At 39.4% G+C, this 27,631-nt stretch overlaps 1 protein-coding gene and 1 long non-coding RNA gene across 4 annotated transcripts in view; one reads left to right on the forward strand and one right to left on the reverse strand.

The window, feature by feature from the left end:
• EDAR (ectodysplasin A receptor) overlaps positions 1-20,344 on the forward strand; it is a 72,307-nt gene extending 51,963 nt beyond the window's left edge. Inside the window, exons 7-13 of one of the 3 annotated variants that reach the window (XM_068679343.1) lie at positions 8,604-8,690; positions 9,828-9,953; positions 10,041-10,115; positions 10,353-10,425; positions 11,178-11,337; positions 14,349-14,409; positions 15,849-20,344. In XM_068679343.1, coding sequence (XP_068535444.1) covers positions 8,604-8,690; positions 9,828-9,953; positions 10,041-10,115; positions 10,353-10,425; positions 11,178-11,337; positions 14,349-14,409; positions 15,849-16,168 — 902 coding nt within the window. In that variant the 3' untranslated portion in view covers positions 16,169-20,344. Of the gene's footprint in view, positions 1-8,603; positions 8,691-9,824; positions 9,954-10,040; positions 10,116-10,352; positions 10,426-11,177; positions 11,338-14,348; positions 14,410-15,848 lie in introns of all 3 variants that reach the window. The other 2 variants (XM_068679338.1, XM_068679351.1) reach the window with 2 other exon arrangements.
• Positions 2,000-27,114, reverse strand: LOC137855330 (uncharacterized). Its single transcript, XR_011095682.1, has 5 exons — positions 26,407-27,114; positions 14,568-14,984; positions 13,981-14,052; positions 12,946-13,055; positions 2,000-7,011 (listed from the first exon to the last, which is right to left on the reverse strand). It is a non-coding gene; the product is annotated as an uncharacterized lncRNA (long non-coding RNA).
• Between the last annotated feature and the right edge of the window lie 517 nt (positions 27,115-27,631).

Raw genomic sequence — 27,631 nt, forward strand, 5'->3', positions numbered from 1 at the left:
TGGGTATATAGCCATGCCTGCTGCTAGCCAGTAGCCCACCGCTGCTGAGGGCACCCAAGCCAGCTAGGCCCTAGAGCCTGACTTGATCAGAGGCTGATCGGTCGTACCTGGCAAACAGACAAGCAAACAACCCTGTTAGCATGCCACGTCTTGCTTCAAGGTGCGGGGTATTTATCTCACCAGTTCCTCAGGATGCCACCAGCCAGTATATAGCTACAAACACCCCCAATATGCCTCATTTCCAAAATAAAAGATGGCATGAGATAGCAGGATTAATCGGAGATGAATCGCTTCTGCAGCTCCAATGGTCTGCCTTAAACACATGCTGAAATGGATTTTCAGTAGTATCAAACATATTGTAGCTTACTCATCTGGCAAGGAACTACTGCAAGATGTTACAGCTACTTCTCAATTCCGAAAACAAATCTTTGTCTTTTGCAGGATATCTGGCAGATACCACATATAATGTGCTTACTTTTGCGAGGAAAGTGTCAATTGCACAAGGGATTAAACACATGCATTTTTAACTTCATGAACACAAGAACAAATATACTATCTTTGGGAGGAATTTAGGCAACCTACAAACTGACTGAATATTAATGTCGAAAATGTTAGCCGTACAAAGAGTAAACATAACCATTTTAATCAGGTCCATGAAACCAAACATTTGATTACAATTGTTCAATGGGTCAGAAAGGTTCTGAAAATCCAAATCCCTCAAATCACTAAGCTCAGGTAATTTGGTTTATGATGTCTGAAACCTTGCCAGGGTGCTGCTCCCCAGAGCTGCCTTTTATCCAAATACTCCTCTGTATGGCACACAACTGGAGAGAGCTGACCCAAAAGATGGCAAGGAAAAAAGGATGGCAAATTACTTCAAAGTAGGAAGCTGGGAGTGACAAGTTCTGGCTTTAATACTTTTCTTCTAGATTAAGGAAAAAAAAAATATAGGGCAGACAAATCCCATTTTAGGCCTTCATTAGGTTTGAGCCAGGACTGAAGGACAGTGGTGCGAAAATACCTCGCTAGAGTATATCTACCTCATCTGGCCTCCATGTTAAACAGGGCCACAGAACACAAACTAAGCTGGGTATGTGTGCTGCTGCAGGGAAACCTACTCAAAGACTTTGCCTGACTGTACATTTTGTCTGGCAGAAAAGTATTTGGTTTTGATCAAAGGGTAAACAAATAACTTTCAACTCCAAGAGCCTGCTGTGCAACTTTCATCTCCTAAACAGTCAATAAACCTTGAAATGGCTGAGGAAACAAGATGAACGCCCTGTGTCCCAGCATCTGGAAACATTAGTGTAAAGAGTATGGAAAGTGAGAAAGAGATTCCCCGATGAGCCTGTGTCACCTTTATTTTTTTCTTCTGAAGGGACTTGAGATATAAATAGCACAAGTACAATGGATGAGGGGGAGGAGAGGGAGATTTTGTGTATAGGTCAGATATTTAATTGAGATAAACATATCACCAGATTACAGTGTTGAAAATCTCTCTCTGGACTGAAGGATAAAAGCAATAATTTTCTGTGGTCTTTGAGAGATGTCAGTATTCAGTGGTGGCTTGTGGGAAAAGTGCTTGTAGAGGGCAAGGAGTGTGCTTACGTGGGCATGAGGATGTGTGCTATAGAACCACACAATCTTTAAGGTTAGAAAAGCCCTCCAAAATCACCCAGTCCAACCATCTCCCTGCCACCAATGTCACCCACTAATCCATGTCCCTAAGCACCAGGCCCAACCTCTCCTTGAACACCCCCAGGGATGGTGACTCCACCACCTCCCTGGGCAACCCATCCCAGTGCCTGACTGCTCTTTCTGAGCAGAAATGTCTCCTCATTGCCAACCTGAACCTCCCCTGGCGCAACTTGAGGCCATTCCCTCTAGTCCTCTCACTAGTTATTTGAGAGGAGAGCATTTTCTTACTTGGAAAAGAGTTTGTCTCTTGAAAGGAGTCAACATCACCATAAAGATTGCAATTATTCATCTCCTGGGCACTGTGAAATGCCTATGTGTAAGACTTTGAGATCTTCAGTTCTAATGTGTAGAAGCCTCAGGCCTGGCTTGCTAAGGCCAGAGGGGCACAATGCCAAAACATCAAAGATGTGAGACCTTCAGCTGCCTGTGAAGGAGATCATGAGCCATCAGTGACCCTTGCCAACACTTAACCAGGATATGATACCTCTGTGATAACTGGCAGCATTGCAGAGAGTAAGGGATGCAGAGCTACTGGATGCAGGCTTCCTATGCAAATTGGGGGATGATGCACTGCAGGTAGTGAGCACCAAACCACTTTCAGATGTGGCTTCCCACAGTTAATGGTGCTGGCTTTGCTGTCAACAGCTCTGGCATTGGAGTCAGTTGAGGCCTCTGAATATGTAGGGTTGTTTTTTTGTTTTGTTTTGTTTTCTTTTATCCAATGTAAAAATATATGCAAAGGACAGAAGATTTAAGCTACGAAGAGTTTATCTGGCACAGAGGTACAGACACTGCTGGAAGAGATTTTATCTTTGCACAGCTGCAGTTCTCAACCATTTTATAACTTTGCTCCTCTGCTCAAACTTTGATATTTGCCATTTCAGTTCGAAAGTGATGGAGGAAAACAAAATCTAACCCTGTTACAAAAACTCAAAGAACATTATATTTTGAAGTTGTATTTACACAATTACATCAAATATGCAAATGCTTCTCCACTCACAAATTATTGATTTTGGGAATTTCAGCAATGGATCGAGGGTTTTCTTCCTCTATGCATTCTTATGTGTGCATGGATGCAAAACATTTTTAATTCCTCTGTTTTTTTTTGCCTGGCCATAAACATGAAAATGGTTGCAATGATCAACCTGTGTAAGTTTTTAAGTCTAACATATGCCAGTGATGGCTTAGCAAAATTAAAAAAAAAAAAAAAAAGAACAACAACAAAGAAAAACAATTGTAGTGAAGTTATTTTTGAATTACCAAAGAGTAAATGGCATCTGGAAACATAAAAGATTATTTTTATTGTTGTCTCGTTAGAACTTCAAAAACAGCCGAACAGATGAGAAAGAACAATTTACTAATGGGCTGACATCTCAGACAAGCTCTAATCAGTGGTCACTGCTATACCCATGTGCTCAGGACTGAGACATCAGACTCCTTAACTGAAACGTTTAACACAAACAAGCCTAATGCCAAAAGCCCTTGCATTAGTGAAAAATAATTATTCCATAGGTTTTTATTTTAACTCCCCATTCTTTGTAATATCGCTAATTTTCTTTCCTTGCCAGTTTTGTCCTTTTGTAATATGATCAACATCAGGACATTTTCCTTCTGTTTCAAATTATGCTTACAAATGAATAAGCTTGTTAGCTGGAGCTAACAAACTTTTTTTTTTTTTTTTGAGTTGTTTGATCTCTGAACACCCCATACCTCTTCACATGTGGAATGGGAGAAATGTTGAAGGCAGTGCTTTATTGTTCACTGGTGGTATGGCCTTATTCTCATCCCCTCAGGGCTTGCCTATATTAGGAGAGGAACCTAATATTAGGACAAAATTGGCCAGCCTCAGCCATAAACCTTAAAGGGGAGGGATCTGAGGATCAAGCACGGGGTTTGCTCTCTTGAACTGCTGGGAAAGCTGGGCCCACGTATCACGCAGGAGGTAATCTGGTCACACTGCAGCCCACTTGAAAACTCTGAGGACTTTGGAGGACCACAAACCCTGGGAGAGGCTGCAGGTGCCTGTAGCATTGCTCTGTCCTGTCTCACGAGCCTGCTGCAAACCTGCAGGGCCACAGCATTTCACCACCTGCACAAACTGGCTACCAATGTACAGGGGCATATGAGAGACAAACTCCTCAGGGTCCCTGCTCAGGGACATTGCAGCAGGGTCTATACTGCTATTATTCCCTTCGTGTTGCACAGAGAAGGAGATGGCAACACTTAATTCCCAGAGCTGAGTTTAATTTATGCTGCATGTATTTATGACATACCCATACAATTAAAGCTCTCAGTGAATCCTAAACAAAACTACAGTAGATGTAAATAAATTGTCAGTCTAAGGCCACACATCCTATAATCACACCACTTCCCAGAAAAATAAAAGGAGAGAGAAATGAAACAGTTAAAGAAATTACAAAGAGCATGACAGCATAAAGTATTTATTTTTAGGTGTCTGAGCAGCAGTGGTTACTTGCAGTGAGAATGACCAGATCTAAAATTTAAGACTGCAGGAATTTTGCTATCAAAATCTGTAGAGGGTTCACACTAGAGAAATGGTTTGCTTCTCATTCTTCCTGTGATAAAAAATACCTAAACTTGCTGAAATATGTACCTGCAGCTACAGTAAATATTAGAGTGACCTGCCTTATAGTATTCTGTATGTCTCCTGAAAATAACAGCCAGTAAAATCAGAAGCAGTCAGGCAGTCTTCCAGTGTCTGGGATATTCTCTGTTATTAGTGATTTGCAATGTTTTTAGAGTTGGCTGATGCTAAATTCATACGTAGATGCCTTAAAAAGTAGCTTGATTTTGACAGCTGCTTCAGCTTCCATGACTTTCCAAGTGTATAGGGCTTCAATATGAAGTGTTGTAAGCTTAGGTTTGAAAGTAAACCTTTCATGTACGTATCTGAATAGACATTTACATTAATTTGAACATTCTGACCTGCACTTTCAAACTATCTAGGTCTTTATTTATGACTAGATTCCGTTATAATCTAGTTTCCGATTACTTTGTCAGGCATCAACCTTCTACCTTTATCGAATTTCGACTAAATACAATATATTTTTCGACTCATATTTCAGGCTGCTAGTTATTTATTTCAGCATGTGCTTTATCTTACTTCACTCCTTCAAAATGGTCACAGCGGCTGCAGGCACAGCTCGGCTGGCAGTAACGAGTATGGATTGCCATTCATAAATGGACCGTGGCTGTGAGGAGAGGGATTCATCAGGAGAAAGCGAGCTGCTCTCAGTAGCAAGAAGCAAACGCATACACGCATAAAGACATTTTTAAAACGCTTCTTATTTCAGGATCACTCTGATAGTCTGTTGCCTACACACTTTGTGTATTTTTATAATCTGTCATTAAGTATTAAATAAACTTCACCAAAAAAAGCTGTTGCTGGCTGTGAGCAGCACTCCTTTGCTGGGACCAGTAAGCTGACACCTACAGCAGTGTAAGTCAGAAACACATATGGTCTCCTACTGCACCAGATTTCATTCAGGCGCAAACACTTGTGAGAGGGCATGTTGGCAAAACCTCCCCTCCCTGCGCCCTCCTCCTCCCACAGATCTGGCGGTTTCGTTCATCACTTCTTACTGTAAATCTGCCTTGAGATACACAAACAGCTGCAATGGTCCTGTCACACACAGCAGAACGGGCCTTTAAAATGAAAATATTATTTTACTGCCCTGCATTTCTTCACTATGGGGACAAAAGGCTGGCTGCCTGGCAAATTAAATTAGAACTATCTTTTGAATTAAAAAACAAACAAAACAAAACAAGCAAACAAAAAAAAAAGACTGCCATTTTTTATTTATATTTTTTTAATAAAAATGTTTCTAATGCAAAAACTGACAAAGCTTCAGTGATAACCATCTTTCTTAATGTCTTTATCACATTCCTACAATATTACTTACAGGTGTCTAGGAATATAAACCACTCTTTTGCACAGCTATATTACAGCCATCAGTCTTTTTTTTTTTTTGTGCTTAAAACAGAGTTGTTTCCATATGTTGCACTCTAGCACTTTAGGATGTCTCTTTCTGAGCTGTATCTAAGTCTTTGTAGATTATGTAAGTGTCATCTGTATTGGAACCAGAATTAATAATGTGATCTAGATGCAAAACTGGATACGTGTAGGAACAACTGACATTGGAGTCATGGTATGCTGCCGGACCAGGAAAAAGCAGCAACTACAAGCTTTGCTTCTTTTTGCCTGTGCAAAAATGCCATGAACTGAAATTCTGCAGAAGCTGGCATATTTGGTTCCCCTTGTAGTGCAGGTGCATTAATTGGCGCTTGCCTCTAAGCCACATCTAAAGAACTATCTTGGCTCATAATGAATAAGCCAAATTATTAAATTTGATAATAGGCTTAAAATATGCATAATGACTAACTCCCACATAGGCGTATGTAAGAGGCCATCGCGTTGTAGCATCAACCCAGATCTTGATATGTAGCACAGAACAAACGATGTAGTCCCATTCCCATGTAAGAGAAGGAAAATTCTGCACGTAGGCTCTTCCAAAGCTGAAGGTGCTCACCCTTGTGCACTGGAGAGGCTCCAGCTTGTGTTTGGGGTGGGAAAGAGGCTGTATCTTGATGTTGGGTAGAACTGGGTGAAGTGTGGTAATGATGCTGAATTAGGACCAGATGACCTTCCCCATTACCTCTCCTGTTATGTGCTGCTACATGACTTCTCACCTTGGCTCTCCTTCCTTTCACAGATGAAAAACATTGCTAACAATACCTAATACGCTAAAAATACCAAGTGACTAAAGGATTGATTAGGCAGAAATACAATTAATACATGTTTGGAGTGAAGGAAAAGGGAGTATGATAAAACTTGCTTATAAGGGAGACGAGCTCAAGCTTGTTAGATAAACTGCTAGCAGACAAAGCAGAGCAGTTTGCCTGTGTTAATTGAAAGGCAGTGGGAGAAAAGCTATTGTTGACTTGTTGCAGCTTGCAAGAATTGCACAGAATTGCAATTGCCTGTAATTAGGTTTGCCGGGGGAGGTGGCAAGAAGAGGCAAAAGCCTGGTAGCCGTGGACATGAAAGAACAGACACGTCTCTGGCTACAACATGGGCCATTTTCTAGATTTCTTCCACTGTCCAGCTGGGATGAGTAAATAGATGGGTTGAGACCAAGGGTGATTCATTTCAGTTTTATGAAGAATTGCTGAAAATTTCTCTCTCGTTAACTCCATTATACACAGATGACCTCTTCACCCACTGATACGTAGATGCTCCACTGCTCCACTGCAGGTTCTGGAGCTTGTGAGTAATTCTTCCTAGAACCAACTCTGTCACAGAGAAGAACCCAGAGTCATAATTTACATAATCTGCCTGTCATTTGCATAATACTAAAAGCATCTGAATTAACAAATTAGTGTATTTAAAATTTCATGAAAACACTTCTTCAGTTTCAAAAAAGCAATTATAATAAATGAGTCCGTTTCCTTCCAAGAAATTAAGTTTGAAAGAAATTTTACCATTGTTAAAGAAAATCTCTTCTGAAAACATCTGCAACTCATACTTTGTGGCCACTTAAGGAGCGTACATTTCTCATTCACTACATGCAGCCATGTTTTATGTTAGGTAATACTTTTTTTTTTTTTTTTTTTTTTTTTTTAGAAAACATTTGTCTTAATTTGAAGAGCATGTCTATTTCTTTGTTCTTAACCACGGAACATTTCTCAGACCATTCCAGGCCACTTAATTTCCTGTCAACTTTACCTAGTGGGTTGAATTTCTTTACTAGGTCAAAATAATGGCATGGTGAGTTCCCAGCTACTCTAGTTGCCACACCAGCTTGTTGAGCCATGTGCTCTGTGTATCTCACCAGGTGATTGGGACAGTCTTCTGGCTTTAGGTCTGCTGAATTTAATTATCATCACTGGACCTTTTCAATGCACAGCTAATATAAAGCAGGAGGGATTTCTTACCCCCCTCCCAGCTAGAAGATGGTTTTCAGTTGCTGTCAATGGTAGCTGTTTGCACAATCTGCTTACCAATTGTGTGAAAGATGACTCGAGACTCAAGAGAAGGTTTTCTTCCAACCCCAATGTTTTTACGCCTCTTTTGGAACTCTATTTCAGCACCATCTGTATTTTAATACAGCCCTCAGATCAACAACGTTATTTCCAATAACATTCAGTATTGTCTAGTACTGTGAAAAGATGTTAGTTTATGCCTTGGTTTACTGCTTTGAAAAATTGGTGTAAGACACCACCTGAAAGATTAATAAAAACATAAACTAACGTTTAAACTTAGCTGTAGAATTTAGACATGGAAAAGCCCTACTGGACAATCTCACTCTGTTGGTATGAAGCCCTTTACATTCTTCATTTAACCAGTTTTGTGGATTTCCCCCACCGCCCAGGATATAGATTTGACTGGACTGACAGAAGGAATCATAAGAAACATGTTATCCAGCTAGATTGCAGAAACAATCATATTTCCTTCCATGGTACAGCTCCATGGAACAGAAAGGCATTCAACATTCTTGTTTGTCACCTTTCCTAGGTTTTCCTATGGGATTGTGAAGGTTAGTTTAACATCAGATTTTCATGGTGGTCTTGCTATAGTGAAGGATACCTGTCAGAAGCACTAATTTGATGAGTTTCTTCTCAGTTCCTGACAGTTCACAAGCTTTTATTTCTTCCCCTCCCTGTAGATGCTATGCAAAAATGTATTTTAAACACAATTTTCAACATGCCAGCCACGCACGCTGGGATTAGTGACATTTCAAAAAGCCACAATGAATTCATGGGTTCTTTGCTAATGAACAGGAAATGCAATCAAGATAAGGCAAGGCTGTTTACCTGGGCCAAGATACCGCTGTGAAGAGATGAAATGACTGTGGAAGTTTATGGCATTTCTGTTTATATTGCAGGTGCAGGGGCTACCTCTGGCATTTCGGCCATTTTCCCAAGCACATCTGGCACAAGTACTTTTTCACCTTACCAGCATGCTCACAAAGGTAAGAAGGCATCCATAAATTTAATGTAGCTGCTCATGGTCTTGAAAATAACATCAACAAAGTGCAACTGAACTGATAATATCTACTGTGAATTTCATTGCCACTCTTTCCAGATTTCTAAAACTGCTATTAAAAACATTTCAGAATGATTTTTTAGTCCTTGGTTAATCAACACTCCTGCTTCAGAAGGATGGACTTAAAATAGTCTTGGACTGTGCGGGGTAATGCCAGCAATGAATTAGCTCATTATGTGCAGCCATACAGATACCACCTTATGCCTCAGCAAAGCCTAGCTTAGACTGGTGAAAACAATTTAATACACAAATATAGTCAGTCTCTCATTGAGCCAACATAAACCGTTCTCCAGTATGATTATTAGGTTTTTAAAATATTTGAACATCAGAACAGAACACACAAGAGGAAGAGCACAGTTACTGAGATACAGACCTGATTTTGTCTGTAAACAAGTTCTTGAGGATTATGTTTTCAGAAAAGCTAGTTTTCATTCATTTTAACATATCTGTCATTTTCTGCATCCTTTCATGACTTTTCAATTCTAATAGCTGTTCACCGTAATTCTGCTTCTACCTTTTCACATACCTTATTTTAAATTCACCCTGCATCTATGCTGTGTTTTAAGTCTGTTAGAAAAAAAACCACAACACTTATTCCACATGTGCATTGTGTTCTCCTTCTTACTGCAAAGCTTTTGAGGCAGCTATAGTTATCAAGTACTTTTAGTTCTTGTCCCATTTATTTTTTGTTTGTTTTTCTTTCTTTTTGATGCTGTTTCTGAGAATTCACTTTTTTGAAGGCTGCCATTCCTGCTTACATATAGCTTCCTATATTATTAGCAGATAATACAATTTCATATATCTTTGGATGGTCATGAAATCAGGTATTTTTTATGAATACTGATAACTAGTTCTTGCAGCACAAATGTCACCGTTTCAAAAGCCTATTCATTAGTTTGCATTTGAGAAGTAGCACTTGGTTTTGCAATGATTAACAAGTAACCAGGACTCAGATCAAATAAATGAGTATGTAAAATATAAGTGTAGAGCAGACTAAACTGCTAACTATTCTCTGATCTGAAGAGTTGCTTCTTTACAAAGTATTTCTTTGCTTTTCCAGCAGACCTTTCAGGACAAGGACATCTGGCTACAGCTCTTATAATTGCAATGTCTACTATATTCATAATGGCTATTGCCATTGTCCTCATCATCATGTTTTACATTGTGAAAACAAAACCTTCTGCTCAAGGTAATTTTCAGCATAACAAATTTTAGCAGCAAATGCTATTTTTAGGTAGCTTCTGAGAATAATTACTTTTGTATCTTTACATTCTAGCCTGTTGCAAGAGCCACTCGGTAAAAAATGTTGAAGCTCAGGCTAATACACAAGAAGAGAAGAAAGAAGTGCAAGGTATAAGTTGCTTTAATTTTGCTTTTTCTATCCTTTTTCTAACATTGAGCTTAAGTGCAATTAGTGCATTCCTCTTAATTACAATTCCCCCATTCCTTCTCCATTTACGAAATGATTGTGTATAATAGCTTCTGTACTTCCAGAATGCCACTTCATCCTATGATAGCAGTAGCTAAAGCAGAGACAAAACACCAATTTGGATACTCATTGCCAATTTAAATTTCTGTTGATCTGCAGATAATGTTGTGATATTCTCTGAGAAAGAAGAGTTTGAAAAGCTTACAGCAACTCCAGCTAAGGCTGCTAAAAGGTAAGCAAAAAATAAACATACTTCCATACCTTTGACTGAAGTGGGGAAGGGACATAGTCACCACTCATCCTGGTACAGAGGAATCTGTGTAAAACAAAGTAGAAATAATCTGCACCAAAATTTCAAGTCTAGTAGACCAAGGAATAATGTGTCAATGGGACAGCCACAGGTAATAGAGTTTCTGGAAAAGGTGATCACAGCCACCATGTGTTAAAACATTACCTTGAGTCGTTAATTAGTACCTGTGACCAGTTTATCAGTTCTCAGGGCTGTCTCCTCTTTTGTGAGGCCCATTAAGGGGATGTGAGTATCACTTACCCACATAATGCCTCGGTAAGGTCCCCACTCACTTTCAGCCAGGAGAAGCAGAAATAACTGCTCCAGGCCGTTAAGGGAACCTCTCATCTATAGCATCATCTGGGTGGCACTGCGTGATAGTTTTCCTCTCCTTGGATCTGCCTGGCAGCCAAACCTGGCTGTATAACACAACTCCAGTTAGGTTAAGACCGTCCCCAGTGGAAAATCCTTCTATGAAGGGATTCTTGTAAGATGAGCATAATTGTGCAGCTTGGTGAGCATTGAACATACATCTTCTGTAGGTGGATGTAGTTACATTTACAGGATTTCAGGGGAAAGGCATTTTTTAAAACTGAAAACATTTTTATTCCATTACTCTTGGATAGCAAAAAGGAAATAATTGGAGTCAAACCACAAGAGGCACCACTAAGATAACCTTATCCTTCATTTTACAGTGAAAACGATGCATCTTCTGAGAATGAACGACTTTTAAGTCGTAGCATGGATAGCGATGAAGAAGCTGCAGTTGACAAGCAAGGGACTCCAGAGAGATGCTTGTTATCTTTAGTGCATTTGGCCAGAGATAAATCTTCTACAAACAATAAATCGACTGGGGTAAGGCTACTTTGAGATTTAAAAATTGACAGTTGTTTTCTGTGTTGTTTTTATTGTTGTTATGTTTGATTTTTTTAAGAAAACAATTTACAAACTATCACCACAAAAATGCATTGTAATGAAGACAAGTCTAATTTACAAGTTACAAGAGAGTTTCTACAGATAATTTTATTACGGTCTCATTTGCATAATGGCATATAATATTCCTTCAATATTTAAGAGTGTCAGTGCATATGTATATATACTGCCCAGTGTTGAAAAGCAGATTGCTACAAGAGTAGTAGCTTTGCTTTTTTAGAGAATTATATTTTATAGTCTGAAGAAACAAAAAACAAACTGCAACTCACCCATGTAGCTAATGCTAATATAATTAACCCCAAAGCTACATTAACTGCAGAAAAATAAAATAATGTAGCAGCAATGTTGGATTCTTACTGTAGCACAACATCTGCCTGTCTTAACTCATTGGTATTTCTATGCCGTTGAATTTTCAACAACATCCAGTGTTGTGCTTGTTGTCGTGTTTTGTTTTTTTTACATTTCAAAAATACATACGTGTTTTGAAGGTCATTCCTGTGCTCTGAAGGGCAACATAAATGCACTGTTTTGCTGTAGAAGGCCTTCATTTCTTCCTGCTGAATCTGTATTGCTGAAGGCATTTTATCTTAGACTATTTCAAGGCATCGCTAAGGCACTCCCTCACCCACACAACTATTCAGTTTATATTAAAATGAATGTTTCCTTGAAAATAAAGTGTCTGCTCAGATATTTGTTATGTTTTAGAACTTCAAAAATAATTAAAATTGGCAATAGCTAGGAGAACAATGCATCATTAATATCATCCGTGTTTCTTTTTAAGAATTAAAAAGTTTTGAAAATACATCTTTTCATGTTTGCATGTTTTACTTTGCTGGGATGCTTCAGCTTAAACTTTCTAAAATAGCTTGTTTTTCAGCTGAGACCAGACACTCAAAGTCTCAAAGTCCAAGAAAGATGTTTTTCTATTTGCAATCAGTTATGGCTAGCTGAAAATTACTTACTACTCCAAAGCTCATATTTTAAAATTCAGTTGTCTGAGGTCTCTGTATATATCCAACTTTATCACACTTCTGCATACACTTGCTTGAAATTGGGTAACAGAAGTTGGGTAAGCATGAAATTAGAACTTTTAATAAGAAAATAATCGTCTCTAAAGACAATATATAGTAGATACCTTCTCCTGAGTAGTTTAGACAGCGCATAAGGACATCTGAAGCATGAGCTACTTCTCCCAGACCTACTGTCCTAACATGCTGGTAATGGACTGAAGCCTACTGACAAGGCTGAAGACAAAGTTTTCGATGAAAGTGCAGATTGCATCAAGATCCCCCACTCCGTACCTGAGATTTTACAACTAAGCCAGTTGCCAGAAGCTAGAAAAGCAGTAATTTGCTTGAGGGTAGAGATTAAATAACATTTCTAGTACTGGAAAGAGTATTAAGCAGCTACTGGAGAGAGGTGGAGAAAGTTAAAGGTCAGTGCTTTTCCAAGGCTGCTCTTCCCTGGTTAAAACAATAAAAACATAATGGAACGAGCTACAACACAGAGGACCATCAGACCCAAATTTACCTGCTTGCTCCCAGCGTAAGCTTTACAAATTTCCATCTTCTGGCTCGGGCAAAAAGATCACCCTGTGTAATTCTTTTTGGGCTTGGAATTCTTTAACCTCCCTCTTTGCCCTAAAAATGAGGGGAGAATGAAAATAGGTACCTAATCATTATCTTAAGAGGAATTTTAATAAATCCCATGGTAAAAAAAATAAAATCTGTAAAATTCTGAAACAGGTAATCCAAGTGTTCAGTAGCATCCTGATGATTAACATAAATTATACGGAGAATATGTGAACAACAGCCAGTGTCTGCATTGCATTTCCCTGCAATACAGCATGCTGTGAGACAGGCGTCGGGTGGAGCAGCCAGTTTGCTGTCTCCAGCTGCAAGTCTATTAATCCAAGTAAATGATGTGCCCTGTCCTTTAGAGCCCAAATAAAATGAGGAAAATCTTTCAAAAATAAATAAATGAATAAATAAATAAATAAATAAACAAGAGAGAGCTTTCTTCATTCTGTTTTGCAGTGAAAAGCGGTGAATTTGTGGAGATAATACTAGAGTCCTACCAAAATGACAGCTTTTCAGAAAGCTCAGTCCTAATGAGAGCTGGCAGAGAGATGACAATTCCAGTCCTTGAGAACTCATGACATTTTGACATTTGTTTTCAATCCGCATTGAATCCAAGGCCAAACCTTGAGAATATATTTGCTAAGCGAAACCACATCAAAATGTCCATTTTCAGCTTGGAAAATGTCAGGGTTTTCAGTCTGAGTCTCTTTCTTGTCAAAAATGACGGCAGCGCCCTGGACCTCAGATTTTCCCTGTCTAAAGTGTCACTGATTTTTTTATCTATCTGTAAAATCCTTCGGATTCACCCAGGCAATACGTCATGGAAGAAAATATATAATTAAGCAGTAACGCAACAAGCAGCTCTATGTCAGGTGACAGAAAAGAAGATCCCCTCCTCTACAGCCCTCTGACATTATTGGAAGAAGGCAATAGCAGTCCGAATTTAATTCCCCGTGGCCAGTTTCAGGCCAAATTCCTGGTTTACCTGGGAATCCCTGCATTAATTGCTTGCATGTGTGGTATTGAATTTGTCCTCATTGTCAGGAGTTGCTTCAGTCTGAAAAAGAAATAAAACACAAAAACATTTAGAGCAGAAAAGTCAATGATCTAAAACAACATAAAAAGACGGAAAGAAAGATCTCTAGCAGCAGAAAGCAAAAGCAGAAATATGTTTACTTTTCACTGAATTGCTGTGTCCTGCTCTATAAGGCTTCAAAAGAGACCCTTCAGGATGTTATGTGATAACCCCTTGAGCCATGAAATTAGGATCTCCCAGCGGTTTTGTACTGCTCTCTGCCAATTGTTTACTCACGTGACTGAAAAAAATAATGCAATAATGCTCTTCTCTTTCAGATTCAAAGTAGAAGGAAAAAGATACTGGATGTGTACGCTAATGTATGCGACGTCGCAGAAGGTGAGTGCACAAAACTTGCACCTATACTGGCAGCACAGAACTGGATCAGAGCAGTTTGCTATAAAATAGAAATCCCTCTGTGTTCCTGTGGAAAGGAGAGCTTCATGGAAAGGAAGTGCAAATCTGGAAAAAGACCCTGTGAGCAGATTCGTACTCACCTGCTAGGAAGCATCATGATGTCCCGGTTTCAGAGCTGTCCAGGCTGGGTTTGCACACCACAGCTTCCCTCCAGATGTGTGCATGGTCTTCCTTCCTCTGGAGAGCAGCAAGGGTAGTGCTGGGTCCTGCTTGGACATTGATGCTGTGGAGAAGCACTCTCACATTCTTCATCTAGAGGAAACCTGCTTGATTGGTCCCTTTAGTGAGGTGGATAACAGGTATAAATTAGTTCCAGAGGAAAGTGTGATTTGTGGAGGATCAGAACAGCATTTCAGACAAAAGTCTTGACCTACTCTGCTTCTTTAAATGCTGTCCCACTTCTCACAAGTGGAGTTTCCAAGTAGGTCAGTGTTTTAAGTGTCTTCAGCACTTGACTAGCTGTAGTGTTTCGGCAGAAGGGACATGAATTAATTTTCCTGCAGAACAAAGGACAAGACTGCATTTACCTTTTTTTTTTTTTTTCCCACACACTTAATGTGCACATACCTTTGTGAGTTTTCTATGGTTCGGGGAGCTCCATTTCCCACCAAATTGCTGCTGTGGGGTACGAAGCAGGAAAACTACAGAAGCAAAAGACTGTTTTCAGAAAAAAAAAAAAAAAAAAGAAAAAGAAAAAAAAAAAACAGTAGCTGATTCTCTCCTCTATTCTGTGACCAGTAGTACATAGGAAAAAAAAAAAAGTCCAGGAAAAAATAGTTTTTTCCTCACAGGATGAATGTTAAATCCTCTCTAGAGACTCAGTGATAGCAATGACAATTGAACATTTGCAGGGTCCTTTATGCTTGCGAGCATCTGGCATCATTGCTTCACCTCGCTCCTCACATTCCTACAAGGGCAACTTTCAATTACAGCAATGTTACAGCAGCTTCTGCTGACAGACTCAGGGAAGGGTCAGAGCTGTCTCTCGAGCTCAAACACTATGCTGGACATGCAGAGGTGTGTTTAATGGAGCTGCTCACTAGGGATATGTTTCCAATACACTTCTAATAGCAAGTAAATCGTTGCAGGAAGGGGTAGTACCATAGGAACACATAAAACCCATCCAGTATTTCTTTTCCATCCTACTTTTTACCTCAGTTATTCCATGAATGTTGTACCCTACTGTGGCCAGGTAAGATATGGCAATAACTTCGAAGCTAGACATATCTATCAGGGACTCTCACTTAAAGATTTTAGCCGTGCTTATTGCTATCAGCATACACTGCAGCATTTTAATAAATGCCCTGAATAGCCAAGACTTGCTCACAGAGCCATCTGACCATAAACACCTCCCTTTGCAGGTCTGAGCCCCACGGAGCTGCCATTTGACTGCCTGGAGAAGACGAGCCGCATGCTCAGCTCAACCTACAACACAGAGAAAGCCATAGTGAAAACGTGGCGCCACCTCGCCGAGAGCTTTGGACTGAAGCGAGATGAAATAGGTGGCATGACAGACGGCATGCAGCTTTTCGATCGCATCAGCACAGCGGGCTACAGCATCCCAGAACTGCTAACCAAACTGGTGCAAATCGAGCGGCTGGACGCTGTCGAGTCCTTGTGTGCAGATATCCTGGAGTGGGCACAAGCGATGCCTGCTCCTGAACCAGCAGTGACGTCCTGACGTGCCTGTGCTCCCACATGGCCTGCGAGAGCAATGATTCCAGCCAGCAGCACGCCAAGGACTTTGGACAAGAGACTCATGGCGTTTCTTCTGTGTAATCACTCCCCATACTGATGGGAAGCTTTTCTCTTGTACTTCTAAAAAAAGTGAAGTTACACGTCTACCAAAATGAGAGCAGAAATCTCCTGAGAAGCTTGGTATGAAGCATGTCATTAAACAAAATGATTAAGTTAAACAGTTACTTGCAATAAGTGGACAGAAAAGGATCCATTTTTCAGTCTATGTTTGAGTGTATGTGCAGATAACCCTGTCACTACCCTTCCCACCCGGCTTTCAAGCCACTGAATTGCTATCTGAAGATATTCCTATCTCTTAGGGCTTTGTTCAACCATGTAATTGTTGCAGTCAACAGCACCACTGCTACAGTATCAATTAATACACATTAGGCACCTACATTTCTATCAGCTCTAATGCATTTAATATGTAACCAGTTTCATTTTCTGTATTTCCTATGGATTTGTTGAATCTAGAAGCACATGCATAGGCATATATACACAATCTCCAGATAAAATAATTATACTATATGAAAAAAGCCCCAACATAATTTATAGATGGAAGTGCTTCAAAACGCTGTATATAATGCATGTAAATGCACTCTTGGTCCATACTGACATTTCAAAAATGGTAAATTCAAACTGCAAGTTCACTTAGGGCGAGATGGTTAGCAAGAAGGGAGTAAAGTTGGCAGCCACTAAGGAGTGGAGAGGAGAGCAACAAGATTTTCTTTTCCTTGCTGTTACCAAAAAAAACAGCTTGTCCACTACTACGACAACAATTTTTTTCCAGTAGTGACATCTATATATCAAATGATGTTTCAAGCAGAGGAATTTCAGACAACAGCAAACAGACAACACTTGACACTGAGAGCAAATAGAGTAGATTTCTTTGGACAGCTGAAATGTACAGGAACACGTGTTTTGAAATGCTGAACTGTAGTCCCCGCAAATGAAAACTCACTCCTCTGGAAGGTAAGGCACTATCATGAGGCTGTGTGCAACAAAATCTTCTCTTAGTTTTGTCCCATTAGCTACTTCAATTTTGCTGGTTACAAGTTCTGTAAAACTTGTACAGACCGCACGGCAGGAGCTGTTACCAAATGTATATGCTTAATTTATAGCTAAAAGGAGCGTTGACAGGTTTCAACAAGTGTCGCCACTGAATTAAAAGAACTGGCACTTGCAAAGCTATACTATTTAAATTCCAAGCTGCTTGGCTGAACAAAATGTTATAAAAAACTATTAACTATAACCCTGAAGTTAACAACCAGTATTCCATCACTTAATAACTAGATATTATCTATGATAGTGTGGTAATTGTGCTGAACATTTAGTATCCCACTTTGACATCTGTATTTGCCGGTCTTTTCAGCACTTGATCTGTATCGTAGAGGAAGTACGTACTGCAACACAAAACCTATCCTTCTTGCTGTTCTTTCACCACCTCTTTGGTATCATAACTTACTCTTCATTAATTTGCATATGCCAAATTTGATGAGAATTTTGATTTTAAAGGAAGAAGAAAGCTGCATTTATTTGAATATTTAACTAGCTAACTGATGTTTAATTTATGGGTCTAATTCTTGCTATCTTGAAATCAATGACAAATTCGTACAGACATCAACAGGCTTCAGAAAGATTTCTAGATTTGCTGACAACTCTGCAAACTTCAAGATTTTCAAGACCTTGAGTTTGCAGATTAGGTCTGTTACTACTAAAATAAGGGGAAAAAAAAAAGGAAAAAAGAAAATGGGAAGATTCAATTTCTCTTGTGCCAGTGTGTAACAACAGTGTTAGTCAAGGGACTGTCTCCTATACTTCACGTTTCATTTAACAGTACACACCATTTGTATGCTTAAAAGATGACACAGGAATCCGTGTTTCTATGCTTATTGGGCCTTGAAAAATCTAGGGTCTTGAAATCATTGGTGCCAATGTGAACACAGACTATTTAACATTATTTTATTTAGTATACAGTATTTTTATTGTTACACAAAAGATGTACAGGAATGAAAAAATCTTGTAGATCTTGCCAAAGCTTACTTTCTAATAATTTTGTTTAATGCTGTATATATAACTTATTATATTGTAAAATATGAACATAAAATATGCTAATAAAAGAAAGAGGTCAAACGCAGTTGTACTATCTTTTTTACTATTATTATTTCATGTATTGTCTTATAAACGTGTAATTAAAAAGTTAGCCAGGGGCGAGCAGGCACATTCCTGTGGTATGGGAGCGGCTAGGTAACATACATGAAGGAATCTTTGTGCTCCCATAGTATATTGCCTGTCTGCCTCACGCTTTGGAAACTTTCAAAGCAGAAACCATTCTTCCTTTCACAATTGGGTTTTGGTTCGATATTTCACCTCCCAGCTACTATAAAAATGCCCAACTCCTTAGAGAAACTGTTTGAAAGTTATTATTTATGTCCTGAGAGGTGGTGCAGACTGAGACCAGCGAGTAATCTCACAACAGCAACACTCTCTCACCAGCGTTTTCATTTTGTGTTCCTAATCCAGCAGTACTACACGGCATTATCAAAGACGTTATTTGGAAGCTTTTGCTGTGTGATAGAAGAATTATATTCATCCGAGCCTATGCTGCACTGTGCAGACCGCAACATCTACAAAAGACAGCACCAAGCTGCATTTCCCCCAGGAGCTGGGGACTAAGCTAAGGCTTTCGAAGTATTTTATACAGATTAAACATTTGCTAAAAGGAATAAACGCTGCCCTGCTTAAAAAACAATTTGGGATATTGTTTGTTCAGATTCATTTCTGTTTTCAGCATGATGAACACATTCTTGTTCTGTCAACAATTAAAGGAGAGAAAGGCTCCAGAAAGTGCAACAAAGGCTTTGAGCTTGCCAGCTGGTTGGGAAGATAGGATGTTTGGAGTTTCACTTTACTGTCTTTTCACTCCCTGCACTATGTAAGCAGGAGTTAACGTAGCGTGAAGGCACACTGCAACAGGTGCTGCTCTATCAAAACACGCCGATGTCTGAAGGGCTCCACTGTTCTTTGCTTTAACATGCTTATGGACAATGATCCAAAGGAAAAGCTTCGGCTTCTTACATTTAACTTGACAAAGCACAAGATCAAATCTGAGTAAAATACCCACGTCCTTCCATTGTGCAAAATAATGAAACAAAAGAAGAAAACCAAATCCAAACCACAAGAGCTCTAGCGGGATGTCATCTTTGTTTCAATTTTTCCATTTTGCTTCATTTTTTCCTTCCTGTGTGGCACTTCCATCTCACTGGGATATACCTGTGCAAATGCAGGTGTCTGCACTGAGATTAATCTTGTACTAAAGCAGACATCTAAGATAATCAAGACGAATTACATCTTCTAACTATAGTCTACAGTGTCTCTCAACGATAAAGAGAATCTGGCGTGGCAAGCCAGACAATGTAAACATTTATTCTATGGATGTCAAAGGTTAGATGAGTTGAATCTTACCAAGTAAGTAACGTATTTCAGGTTTGTGACTGTTTTGGCTCAGTAATGTCTCCGAAATACCTGCAGCCAGCAAACACAGAATGAAGAGGAACCTCAACCTATTATTAGTGATGTTAATTAGTGTTCTGTTTTTGAATTATTGAATCAGATGAATGCTTCTCTGGCGTTGCGTAATGATGTTCTTGGTATTTACTATTTGGCTGATACAAGGTTAGAGCAGAGCTATTATTGACTCTGCTATCCTAAGTATGATAAAAAATTAACAAGACTTAACAAGCAAGAAGAAGTTAGAAGTTTCTGAATTTATACATGAGAACATTACAGATTTCAATCTATTATGGTAGACTTTACCTCAAATGTAAATACAGTTCTTATGACAGAATCTGAAACCAAATTTATTTCAATGATCCAAAACCTAAAGAAAGCATGACCACCTTTGCTTAGAAGTGGCTCTTTACCAGTCCAGCAGTATTTGATCAAGTACAGACCATCTTCAATGCCAAATATCAATCCTAATTTTGGTGTAGATAAGCCAATTGCCTAATTTTTTATTATTTTTTTTGGAGGGGGAGTATTTTTTTGTCCCCAGCTCCTGGCACCACTTCTTTATGAAACACTCATTATCTTAGGCTGAGCTTTTTAACCTAATGCTCAAAGAACAGACTGAAGGAAAAAAAAAACAAAAAAGTTGGTTAATTAAATTATAGCATTTAAGTCATTCTTACCAGAATCCTGATGATCAGGAAACCTGAGCACAGTCTTGTCTTTATAAAAAATACTTCATAAGGAATGCCCTTGAATAAGTCTAAGTTAACTCTAGAACAATATTTAATTCACAGTTACTGTATGATCTTATGTTCCTTTAAAATGATGCATTTTCACTACACAGTGGAAAATCTGCTGTTTTAACATGTCCTGATTGCCACCTACTGTCTCAAGCTGTTTCTCTGGACAGAGGGAAAAAAACATCTTTCAGAGCAAAGGAGCATACCAGCAGCAAGAGAGGATTCAGGAGTGCAAGGGGCGAAAGGCTGGGAAGAAAAGTGAGAAAACAGAGACTCTACTGCACAGCAGGGAATGGGAGAGGACTGATAAGGGCAGGGGCAGATAGACAATAAGGCCTCCAATGGTTATATATAGGTGAATTTTTCTGGGAGTCAGCAGAGATGCACAGAGTTTGCTGCAATCAAAGTTGTTAGAGTTGGAATACAATTTAAGACCCACCCTCTCAAGGAAATGAGAGGCCAGGAGAAGGTTATCAAGGAGTACTTTTATTTCTGTTTTCATATGCATTTTTCATAAAAGGTAATTGTTCTTTATTCTGTGGTAAAACCCAGCTTTGAGGTTGAAAAGCCCCTTTAAGTCCTTGGAAATGTTTATTTAAAGCACACAAAAGATTCATATGAAGCCCTAGTCAACTCAAGGTTTTGCCACAAATACTTTCTACAGCCCATGTCATAAACACTAAAAATATTGCTTTTTTCTTTTTTTTTTTTTTTTTTTTTTTAATATCAGCAGTGCCCACTAGAAAAGGCACTTAACTGCATATCTACAGACTGACCTTCTATTTCGAAATCCATCACCAGCCTTTTGGATGACTTTGTGGAAAGTTCCTCCCAGAAAAGAAAAACGATTATCACCTAGCAAGACCTTTCCCACCTATTTTCTTAGCCTGCCTGGTATCATCTCATTCCTTAGAGAAACTCACTTGGCTTTGCAGACTCTCTCTTATCTTAGGTTGCAGTGGGGAACTGGCTTCCGTATAGCATCTACTATCTGGTGATCCTGCTGTGAACAGAAGCAAGGTGAGCAAAAAAGGATAGGTCTGCTTTGGAGCACAAAGCAACAACAGTGGGCTGCCTCCATATTCTGTAATTTGGGGTCTTTAATCTCTTCTTCACAAAATAAAAAGGTGAAGTGGTTACATGCCCAGTGAGAGAGGTTGGAGGATGACCTGAAAAAGGGATGCTGATTTAAACAGGAGAAGCCCACCATTCGTATGCTAAGTTCTCTGTTGTGAACTCAAGACCTCATATGGTTTAGAAGTCCTGCTTTGCTATTAGGAAGGTATATTTAAGAGGAGGGGAAAAAAATAATTAGTGTTCCAAGTGAAAATCATGACCAGGAGGTAAAAGAAGAACTTCCTGCATGTAGAAGTCATTCCACTGCAAGCAACGTCTGTACTCCTCTGTGATAATGAAAAGCAAAGAGAACATGTGCCCTGTTATGTACTGGATAGGCTTCCTAGTGGATATTCCAGTAAGTATATTCCTATAAACGAGGTAAGAATGCACTGGATCTATCAGCCTATATCTAGTTCTAGACACGTAATATTGCATATATATTCTATTTCCCCCGCATCCAAATAAGTTCTTCTGATTATTTATTGTGATATGATTTATAAGGCATAGCACCTGTTACCTCAGGCACTAATTTATCATTATCAACCACTCTTCAAGGACAGAAAAATGTTGATTCCTTTTTGGTAGTGTTCTGCGAAACTAGACTGTCGTCTGAATACTTATATCATGGAATAATGATAAGGAGCCTTTGCATGCTCTGCAGCCGAAGACATCAGTGATTAGTTGTTACACAGGTCATACCCAGGCATCTCATTTGTCTATCACATCTAAAAGAAGAAAAAAAAAAAAAAAAAGAGAGTCCATTTTTCTTGTTGGTTAAAGAAGCTGCTCTTAACACAAGTCTATAATAGCATTCAGGTTAGTATTGCAAGAAACAGCCCAGGAATGCACAATGACTTTCCAACTTAATCCACCACATAGAAGTAAATCAGGAACAAATAACACTAAGGACATGTAAGTAGAAAGGCTGAAACTGAAAACGGGAAGGAAGTGGAGTTAGGCTGTGTTTCTGAAATTTGGCCTTGGTGTGCAAGTTGTGCTTCAGTGGAAACTAGGAGGACATCAAGATGTTACATTTCAGGAAGGACCAGGGAATGACGGAGATCTGTTTATTTGCATTTCTTATATAAATAGCTCTTGAATCCACATACTAGAATAATATTTCTTCCGAAGGACAAAACCAGTCTGGCAGCATTAATTATCTCTGACCTTCTTCAAAGGCATATTACTTTTCCAAGAAGCTGATGTGTGGGTGGAATATTATGCTCCTTTCTGAAACTTTTACCACATGATACCTTTTTTTTTCCTGTAAGCTGGATCACATATTTTTATTTATTTTCTCCATAATTAACCACATTGAGGATGCCATTTTATGGAGCAGAAGATGACCTTAAAGATATCTAATTAGGAGGGATGTTGTCTTGTGCTGAGCTTTCACAGCTATTCTTAGCAGTATCCCAGCCACCAAGCGTACAGCCCTAGCTTGTGCATGTCTACCAGAGCAGTTACTTTCCATTAAGTTGCACTGATCAGGGATGTCATTTATTAGAGATACATGGCTTCCTGGATCCCTTTTTCTCAGGTAATTGACTGTGACTTTGATCAGAATGTCTTGTTATGTTACGTCTTACTCATTTTTTATTCAGGACCATCCAGTCAAAACCAAAAGAAACAAAACAAAAAGAAAGTAGCCACAAGCAAGCAAGCAGTAAGTGCTTATGTTCAAAATTATCTCTTGTAGTAGTGATTAGGTAGTCATAAACATCTATGATGCTTTCAAAATTACGAAAAAAAAAAAGTCTAATTAAGGAGAGCCATGGTCAGAAGTCTGCATTACAGACTTTCATCAACCCCAAATGCCTCTGGTTTTGACAATGGGCAGCGGTGGTTTGGACACAGCACATTACAAGAGTCAGCGTAACACAAGGATGCCTTTGCCCATCATAGCATTTCTCCAGGAGATGCTGAAGGATGGTAGGAACACACCATAGCACAGCACCATTCCCTTCACAGTAACTTCCGTGAGTTTTAAAAATGTGAGTGCTACATTACTACTAGGAGAACAGAGGGGCACTACTTTATCACAGTAATTCCTCTAGCCATTTACAAAGTGAAGGTTTACCAAATTTCATAGACCAAATTTTCACACTTTCTAGACTAAATTTAAATATGTTATCATGAAGATAAATGCTTTCTGCAAGGACATCAATCCCTGAAGTCATTTAACTTTTGGGTGAAAAATTCAGTACATAATTAAAGGATCCATTGTCATACCTCTGAATTATGAGCTCTGCTTACAGTCTCTTTTAAATCTGGTCTGGTAAGTAAAATGATATATTAAAGACATTTATGCTGATCATGAATAAAGTTCGTCGAAAAAAATGTTGCCTTCAGCATACTTTCACCTTTCTGGTTAATTTATCTGCTAGAATATACTTTTGCCAAGATAGATTAAGTTCAGTTACGCAAAAAGCATTACAAGCCAGTCATGTTCAGGGGAACAAGGAAGGGAACTACAAAATATTGCTTTAAAGGGCAGACCTTTCATCAGGTGGGAGGTTACAAATATGAAGGAAGGAAGCACAACTACAAGAGCCCAGGCTGGGCACTGTTAGCCTGGTTCATTTAGATCTGCCATGCTTCTGTAAGTACCACTGTCTGCTGTCCAGGGAGCTGTCTTTCTTACAGATTTGCCCAATTTAGACTTTGTAAATCTTGCCTGAAACACTGTCTTGACTGTTTTGATAGGAAACCTTCAGTAAACAGCAAAGGGGATTACAACACAAATTATGCAATATATAGGTTTGGGGAAAAAAAAAAAAAAAAAGTATTTTTCTTCCTGTTTGGAAGACTTTTCTGGGATGAGAACTATCATAATACGAGCAGAAGCAATACTCACTTCAACTTTCCTAATGAAGGCTCTCACAGCTGTTCCGAAAAGTAGCAACATAAAATCTGGGGGCAGTTCTTTATCACCCTTTAAAGTGACAAGGTGTGACTACCAGAAACCTTCCACCATCAGCGGCATGAAGTGGAGGTAATTGCTTCTGGAGACCTACATGCAAGCAAGGCAGAGCAGACTGCAGCTGGCTCGAAGCTACATGTTCTGACTGATCAGCTGTCTGCTGCCAGCAAGTGTAGGAGTCCCCGTCTCTCTTTTAAGTGAGGGGATTCATAAGGTTTCTCTCTTCGCAAACGCATTTTCTCAAAATTAGTTGAAAACTAGTATTCTCTTGCCTGCTACCAAATCTGGCTGGAAGCAGCTCACATATTCAAAATAGCGCGTCACTTTTTGGGGGTGCAGACAGGCAATAATCCCATGAACTGTGTTTCTTTAGGAAATCAGGAACCAGGGGAAACAGCTAGTTAGTTACCTCTGTCCAATGGCTCTTGTTGCAGATAGTCCTCCAACAGAAGGATAAAGTAGTAGAAACTCACACTCACATTACAGTACCCAAATTTTTTGCTGCAAAAGCAGCAAAAAGCAGACAGGTCTAGGTTCCACCTGGAAAGGAAAGACTACAAAGAGATCCCCCAAGTGTGACCAATCTGACAGAAATTTGTTCTTCATCTGACTTCAGCATTTATCCAGTAGAAGTGTATCAGACAGGACAAAAGATCCACAGAGGGACACATCAGAAAACTGGAAACAGGGCCACATTTAATTTTTAGTTAGGCAAACAGGCAAAGCAATGGTGCAATAGTGCTCGATATTGCCAGTGAGGGCTATCTCCCATCTTGAGGTTTCTTCCTGCCCCTGCTCCTAACCTGACCTGCAACAAGCAGGTGTGTACAAAACTCAATGTAGCAAATATTTAGAAATGCAAATATAGCAATATGGTGATTTTGGTATGATAGTTTGCTGATACCTACTTTTGCCTCCTGATGACAAAGGTAAGAGAGGTTACCTATGCTTCTAAGTTACACACCATTATTAGCTAGCTTAGTTACTATAGATTATCAATGAAAAATTGAACCAGAATAGCTCAAAAATTTCCATTTATTTCTGATCATGCTAGTTCCATTTCTTCCTAGACTATTTTATTTTCCTTAAAGTCTCTGATCCTGAAATCACATTGTTCTGTCTCCTCATTTGCTTTTATACTCAGCATGTCCCATAAGTAAGAGCATATTTACCAGTGCAATCCAACACAAACTATAAAACAGATAGCAAATAAAAACAATTCAAAGTTAATCTTTTTTTTTTTTTTTCCCTACTCTTATCTACTAGTATTCACAAATATTTCTGCATTAACAGAATTGATTAGTGATAAATTCAGGAAAAAATATGACAGTTTACATTTCTAAAAGATTTTCACAGAATATTATTATGACACTTAATAAGAAATTAGTATAAACTGTCTCTCACAACTGGTTTAAAAAACTATTTCTGAAATTACAAGTCTAGCTTCCATATAACTCTACTGAAGTCTGACTCATTTTTTTTACATAAAAGAATCAAATGGCCACTAACTGCACACCCAAGGATTGTTACACTGAGTCAAAAATCACATGTGCATTCTGGAACTTAACAATAGCTGCAATATTTATAGAACTATCTGTTCTTCATAAGACACTCCAAATTCATTTGTATAATTCATTTCTCACTTTCTGGTACTTTTAAGGTTTACTTTAATATGAATGGAAATTGAGCACTGCTATTTTTCTTTGCAGCTCTGTTAAAATTTACTTAGGATCAAAATTGTTAATCTCATCCGTAGACAAATCCTTCATTAATTTAATTACATTAATATTTAACAGGTTCACTTTTTAAATTTAATTTTAACATAAACACTCAATATAACAAAAATTGAAAATTAACAGTGGTTCACTTCTTCTAACAGTGAACACTTACCAGATGGTTACAGGCTCTTCAGGAGGGACAGGCAGGGTAGGCGAGGTGCACCTGATGATAACTTCTTGGTGCAGGTGCTAAGGGAGCCAGCTAGGAAAGGTGCCCTCCTAGATCTGTTGCTGGAGAACAGAGAGGGTCTGGTGGGGGATGTGGCTATTGGCAGCCGTCTCAGCCATAGTGACCATGAAGTGGTTGAGTTTAAAATCTTTGGTGACAGAAGGAAAACTGCCACCAAAACTTCAGCCCTGGATATGGGGAAAGCAGACTTCAGGCTGCTCAGGGAACTAGTCAGCAAGGTCCCCTGGGAAGCTGCTTTTGAAGGCATTGGCATCCATCAGTGCTGGTCAGTCTTTAAGCACTGCCTCCTAATAGCACAAGATCAGGCAATTCCAAAATACTGAACGTCAAGCAGGTGGGGCAGAAGCGCATCCTGGCTGACCAGGGATCTTCTTCTGGAACTTAGGCAAAAAAAAAGAAAATGTACGGCTGCTGGAGAGAGGGTCAGACAACGTGGAAGGAATACAGGGATGCTGTTTGCATTTGCAGGGAGAAAATTTGTGTGGCCAAAGCCCAGCTAGAGCTGAAGCTGGACAAGTCTGTGAGAAACAATAAAAAGGTGTTTTTTTTAGATATGCAAACAGAACAAGGAGCAGCAAATCCTGCACACGTTCAGGATCAGTTGGGAGTTTGTCATTCCCACCATCATGGTCCTCCCACTCAGGGGACCCTGGGTCCCAAAGCCCATCCTCAGTGTTGAAGACGGAGGCAAAGAAGACATTAACCATCTCTGCTTTGCCTGTGCCATTGTCTGTAAAGAGACCTTCCCCATCAAGTAGCAGACCTATGTTTTCTTTGGTCCTCCTTTTTCTGTTTGCTTCTGGGTTGTGGTAAATGGGGCCACATCAGGCTGGTGACCAGTCCCTAGTGGGGTCCCCCAGAGCTCCATTTTAGGGCCAGTCCTCTTCAATGTCTTTATAAATGATTTGGATGTAGGACCAGAAGGTGTTTTGAGCAAATTTGCCGTCGACACCAAACTTGGGTGAGTTGTGGACTCGGACAAAGGTGGAAAGGCCTTGAAGAGACACCTGGACAGGTTGGAGAGCTGGGCAATCACCAACCACACGAAGTTTAACAAAGCAAGTGCCGGGTCCTGCACCTGGGACAGGACAACCCCGGCTTTACTTACAGACAGGGCGATGAGACGCTGGAGAGCAGCCCTGCAGAG

The sequence above is a fragment of the Anas acuta genome, chromosome 1, assembly GCF_963932015.1.
Source record: "Anas acuta chromosome 1, bAnaAcu1.1, whole genome shotgun sequence".
Lineage (NCBI taxonomy): Eukaryota > Metazoa > Chordata > Aves > Anseriformes > Anatidae > Anas > Anas acuta.